The 5715-nt window shown below is 52.0% G+C and overlaps 1 protein-coding gene across 1 annotated transcript; it reads right to left on the bottom strand.

Annotated features, from left to right (window-relative positions):
- Positions 1-1362: 1362 nt before the first annotated feature.
- LOC130706504 (DDB1- and CUL4-associated factor 12-like protein 2) lies at positions 1363-2751 on the bottom strand. Its single transcript, XM_057538857.1, has one exon. It carries the CDS (start codon positions 2749-2751, stop codon positions 1363-1365), a length of 1389 nt encoding a protein of 462 aa, XP_057394840.1.
- Positions 2752-5715: the final 2964 nt, after the last annotated feature.

Genomic DNA, 5715 nt, shown 5'->3' on the forward strand with positions numbered 1-5715 from the left:
AAAGTATCGATACTTTTCTTCAACCTAATCCCATTTACTTTTATTTTCCACCCCATCTTCTTGAAATAAACTTCCTGTGTCCTTGATAATTGTATATTATTATATTGAGGGTCATAACATCACTACTTTTTAACAACATATTTATTCGACTTTAGGTAAGAATCTTTGAAATTGACAAAATTAAATCTTAATAAATTGGACTTTACAAATAAAGAATCTTTTTCAGAAGGAGTTGGGACGGGCTCATTATCCTTTTTTGCAGTTTTTTCCTGTGACTTTAACTGTTAAGCAGAATTAGAAAATTTAAGTATGTTCAAATATAATATTTGGTATTGAAAACAGCAACAGCAAAAATATCCAGTCTATACCCTGCATCAGTATACATTCTGCCCAGCCTGCAATACGTTCTACATTTTCACACTTGGAATCCGTTTTGAATGACGGCACTGAAACTCTGTGCAAGTTCCTTAACAAACATTCAAATATACTCACAAGTCTTAATAGTACTAAGGCAAGAAGTGAAAAAATACATATTCACTTATCTATTTAACAACAGGTCAGGAAAACTTAAATAAGGGTTTAAGGAGAAAAAGATTGATTAGGTTTTCAGATTAACTCTGAACATTCAATCAGCAGAACCCCTGCGTTCCTAAAGTGTTCTGACCAAATGAGATTCTGGTACAAAAAACAAGATCGTATAACAACTTTTTTTTCAAAGTGAATGAAGTTTTTAAAAAGCGTGTTTAGCACCAACAACTTACAAACTAAAAACATGAAGACTACAATTTGCAAATGGAATGCTTCCAAAAGCTGGTAATCTAGAACTTGGAATGTATCCTCCCACTGGAACAATGCTATAAAACGACAGCTAGCTTTCCAGAACAGATGTACAAACTGTTTTTAAGAGTGTTCTTAATATACCATCTATCTGCAATGAAAAATAACCAAAACAGCATCATCGTAATACTGGTAACAAAAAAATAATAAAAGAAAAAGAAAATATACATAATTGCAAAACCATGACTGCCTGGCCTTCAAGAGAGAGAATATGTAAATGACTCAAAGAGTGAACAGATCTAAGAATTAGTCAAAAATTTTTGTATAATTCAAAACAATAGTGTTGGACAGGTGTAGAAAAGTATTAAAGCAAAGTTTTGACTGCCTGAAGGACACCTCACTCTCTAGCCCGCCCTCTCTCTTTCTTTCTCTCTTTGCCTAACACACTGAGCAGAGGTAAGTTGGGCCCTTTCCACCTGGAAGATAAAAGCCACACAGAGTAAAAGCACAAACACAGAGTGAAGGAGGAAAGCGAGAGGGCACTGGAAGGTGTATCTGGGCACTTTGACGACACGGAGGCCAGCCTTAGCTCCAGAGGCCTGCATAGTTCCCGTGGAGGCCGGAAGGGAGAGGCCCCCCAGCGGCGAAGAGCTTCATCTCGGGCCAGTTGTAGCAGTGGGTGTAGAGCGCGTTGGGGAACTCACCGATGCCACCGAAGTAGTTCACCCACAGGTCATCGTGGCTGAGCCAGCCTCTGCCACAGGTGAGCTTGAGCTTCCTCCTCGCGGACCCCGGAGAGAAGTGCGGGCTGGCCGAGGCCCTCTCCTCCAGGAACTTCTGCGCGCGGATGTCATAGAAGAGCAGGGAGCCGTGGCCCGTGCCCACGGTGACGATGTGCTGGTAGAAGCTCAGGGAGCGCACACCCGTGCCGCCCTCTCGGGAGCACAGGGGCTGGATATTCTGGTGACCCTGGCGCAGATCCAGGAAGGAGACGTGGGACTGGGAGCCCACCGCGTACAGGGCCAACTCATCGCAGTAGGTCAGGCACACGTTCTCTCGGCAGCAGGGCAGCCTGATGGACAGCAGCCTGGACAGGTTGCTCCCGGCTTTCCACAGGTGGAAGTAGCCGTCCAGGGACACGGCTCCCAGCTCCTGGTTCCTGCCGCTGAAGGCCAGGGCCCGCACCTTGCGGTTACCGGGGTTGGTGCTGGCCCTGGGGATGGTCTCCACGTCCCTGGGACGGATGTGGGCGTACACGGGGAGGCCAGCGTCGTTGTGCCAGGCGATGCTGCCGTGGGACATGTCGGGGTCCATCCTCCAGAGCGCCACGGTGCCGTCGCGGGAGCCGCTCACGGCCACCGTGTCGCTCATCCAGGCGATGGCGAAGATCCAGTCCTTGTGGCCGTGGCGGTCGCCCAGGCACACGGGGTCCAGCGTGGGCAGCTGGTAGACGGCCAGGCTGTTGGGGTTCTCGCCCCCGGTGGCCAGAAGCGTCTTGGAGGGATTCAGCTGGATGGCGTGGATGCCGCAGCTCGGCTGGGCGCGGGCCGAGCCGGGCCCGCGGTCCCGCATCAGGGGGATGCGCGTGATCTGGCCCGATTGCACGTCCACCACGAAGAGCGTGTTGCACTTGGTGCCGCACACCACCTGCCTGGCGTTCAGCCACTGCGACGCGAACACCTTGTTGAGCGTGCCCAGCGCCAGCTCGCGCTCCCTCAGCAGCTCGGGCAGCTTCTGCACCGCGTAGCCGCGCAGCCCGCCCTCGAAGCCCGGGAGCCCGGCGCGGCCCCGCGCGCCCACCTCGCGGCCCTTCAGGTAGTGCAGCAGCGAGCGCCGCGCCGCCGGCCGCTTGGGCCTCTTGGGAGGCAGCGGCCCCTCCCCGTCCGCCGCCGAGCCCAGCGACGACGAGCCCGCGGCGGCCGCGTCGAGCGCCGGCGCTTTCCGCTTCCTGCTACCTGTTTGCCGCGGGGCCATGGTGGGCGGCGGGCGAGTGGCGGCGGCGGGGACGGCGGCGTCGGCCGGGGACCGGGGCGGCCGCGGGGCGCGGAGCCAACAGAGTCCGGGGCGCGGCGGCGACGGAGGCGAGGGCGGCCGGGCCGGGCGAGGAGAGGTGGCCGGGGGAGCGGAGCGCAGGCGGCGCGTGGCGGCGAGGGCGGCGGCGGCGGCGCGGATCAAGGCGAGGGCGGGAAGGGCGTCCGGCGGCGCGGCGGGAGCGAAGTCGGTGTGGGACAAAGACGACGCGGGGGGCGAGTGTGAGGGGGCGGAGGCGGCGGGAGGGGCGGGCGGGAGCTGGTGGGAGGGAGGACACGCCGGCAGCGGGGATGGATTTGTTGGGCCTGGGATGTGCAGCGCGCCCCGCCCCAGGACCCCGCCCGAGCTGGCCATGTGCTCCGGACCTAGATCCCCACTAAATGACTCGGGATATTTTGCCACTCTTAGGACAGCAGCCGGGCAGCCCCTCTGCTGGAACCTAAACAGTTTCAACCAAATAGATGCACATATATTTTTTCTCCTCAAATTGAGGTCTCGGAGCTCCTGCACCGCAGTGGCCTGAAGGATGCCTTCCGAATGCAGATCCCCGGGGCCCCACACTCTGGTCAGGGAGATATCTGGGACACCTTGATCAGGTTCTGCCTTGAGAACATGGCAGGCTGAGCTGACACGGGAGCAGGGGTGTTCCTTGGCGGTGTTCGCTTCCATTGTAACTCAGCCCTAAGAAGGCGGAGAGGAAGAGTCAGGGGGAGGGGCAGCTTCCGCCCTGCTCCTGGGTGCTGTCCTCAACTCTCAGTCCCAGAGTCTCAGGTGCTTGGGCATAGTCCCCCGGGGCTCTAGGGAGAGGTTCTGAGGGATGGGCAAGACTTTCACAAGCGGACATGGAGATAAAGAACCTTTCAGAAGGAGGCAACCACAAGGACAAATGATAAACAAGTATAAGCGTTCAGAGGGAGGGCTTAGTCTCCGGAAGTGGGTGTTTCATACTTCGCTCTGCTGTGTCAGGGCAGCCAGTCCAGTGGCAGGCTCGTAGCCAGGCATGCTCAGTTACACAGTGATAATGTGGCGCCCTGGGGCTGGTGGTTGATGCCCATTCTGCACACACACCCCTCCTCCTAACAGAAATATACATGATGCTTGGTGGGTGGATGCGTGGGAAAATGCATTTACTTTTCTGACCAATCAGGGGAGCCCATGGGAGCTGCTTTGTTGCTGCTTCCTCCTCCCTTCCCCTGCCCTATTTGCTGATTTTTCTTCCTGCTTCCCTCACCCTTTTTGCAATGTCACCTCAAATTGCACAAATTCCAAGTACAAACCATGGGTCATTTCCACCACTCTAGTCCCGGTGCTGCATTCCAGTGTTCCCCAACACTCCCCTGCACCCCAGTTCTGATTCTTCCCATATCATTCATCTCATAGCAACAGAAGACGGTTACATGGGCTGGTGGTGATGAAAATGAAATTAGGGACGGCTTCATGGAGACAGCTGCATTTTGCTCCCACAAGTTGGGGTGGGGGGCATGGACATTTCAGAAAGAGGCAACCGTGTGTGAAATGGCACAGAGAGTGTAGAGAAGTGGTTCGCAAACTTTAGCGTATATTAAAATGACAGGGGCAGCTTAATAAATATACATGTACCTTGGCTGTATCCCTAAAGAGTTGATGCAGATGGTTGGGGACCACTCTTTGAGAAGCATTGGTCTAGGCTCTTCTCACCCAGCTCAGGGCAGGGTGTGTTGCAGGTAGGCGAGTAACATCTTCGGTGTACTTCAGGGTTACCCTGAAAATGGACCCCTATCCAGGCGAATATTGTGAAAACCTTAGCAATTAAAGAGGCTATGGTCAGCTCGATGCCAAAGCAGCATGGCCTAGGCAGAGAAATTGTACCTAGTAAGTATATAGAACTTTTACTATGTAAGCTTACACCTTTACTATATTATTATACTAGCAAGCATCGTTTCAGCAATTTTACAAATATTATCTTGTTTAATCCACTGTTATAATAGGGTAGCTACTATTTTGTAGATGAGGGAAAACAAGGCTTGGAGAGTTATAATTTTGTCTAAAGTCAATGAAGTAGTAAGTGATGGATGCAGGATTTGAACCCAAGTAGTCTGAATCCATATTCCATGCTCTTATCCACTTCTCAGAGATTAGGGATATGTCAGGGATTGAGTGAAAGGTTCTGCTAGTGATAGAGATTTAAGCCTCATTTCTTTGCATCACCAAAAATGGTGGGACACGGCTGTGGACATCTGTGAAGTTGGACGCCATGGGTAAAGATGCTAAGAGCAGCTGTGAAAGATTCTAGGATTCAGCCTATGATCAGTGGCAAGGCTTGCTGAAAGGGGCAGTTCTGTAGCTCTTCTGGCACAACAGCCAGACAGATTAACAAGGACCAGTGTAGGTCATCCTGATGTCATCCTGTCATAGAATGAACAATGGGGGTATCCATAGCAAACAAAAGCTAAAGACTACATCCATCTCTTTTTTCCTGGGACCAAGTATGCATTGAAATCTAATACTATCTCATGGAAAGGGGAAAGAATCCTTGAAATTACTGATGTTGGACTCTACCAGCCAGGTGTGTGCAGTTTGGATTCAAATGCAACTTGGTTTAGAAAAACAAGGGCACGTGCTATATCTTCCTCCTACGTTTCATGTGAGAAGATAATACTCATTACCCATACCTCACAAGAACAAGGAGAGGGCTTTGTATGCTCTGGGGAAAGTGGTACCACAGACAGTAGAGTGGTAATCCCTTAATCACTTACTATCACCCCCAAGTCATAACGCAATGCCCTTATGTCTGCAGTAGTGGCGGATGAGTATTGTAACTGTGCAAAACATCATGAAGATACAGGAAGGAAGACTTTCAGTTCTGGCAAAGAGAGAACACCCCTATTCCTTCCAGACCCCCAGCTCTTAGAACTAAAAAGCCCTCAA

This window comes from Balaenoptera acutorostrata, chromosome X (assembly GCF_949987535.1).
Source record: "Balaenoptera acutorostrata chromosome X, mBalAcu1.1, whole genome shotgun sequence".
NCBI lineage: Eukaryota > Metazoa > Chordata > Mammalia > Artiodactyla > Balaenopteridae > Balaenoptera > Balaenoptera acutorostrata.

Coding starts and splice junctions, on each gene's coding strand:
- LOC130706504 (XM_057538857.1), bottom strand. CDS start 2,751: ATGGCCCCGCGGCAAACAGGTAGCAGGAAGCGGAAAGCGCCGGCGCTC.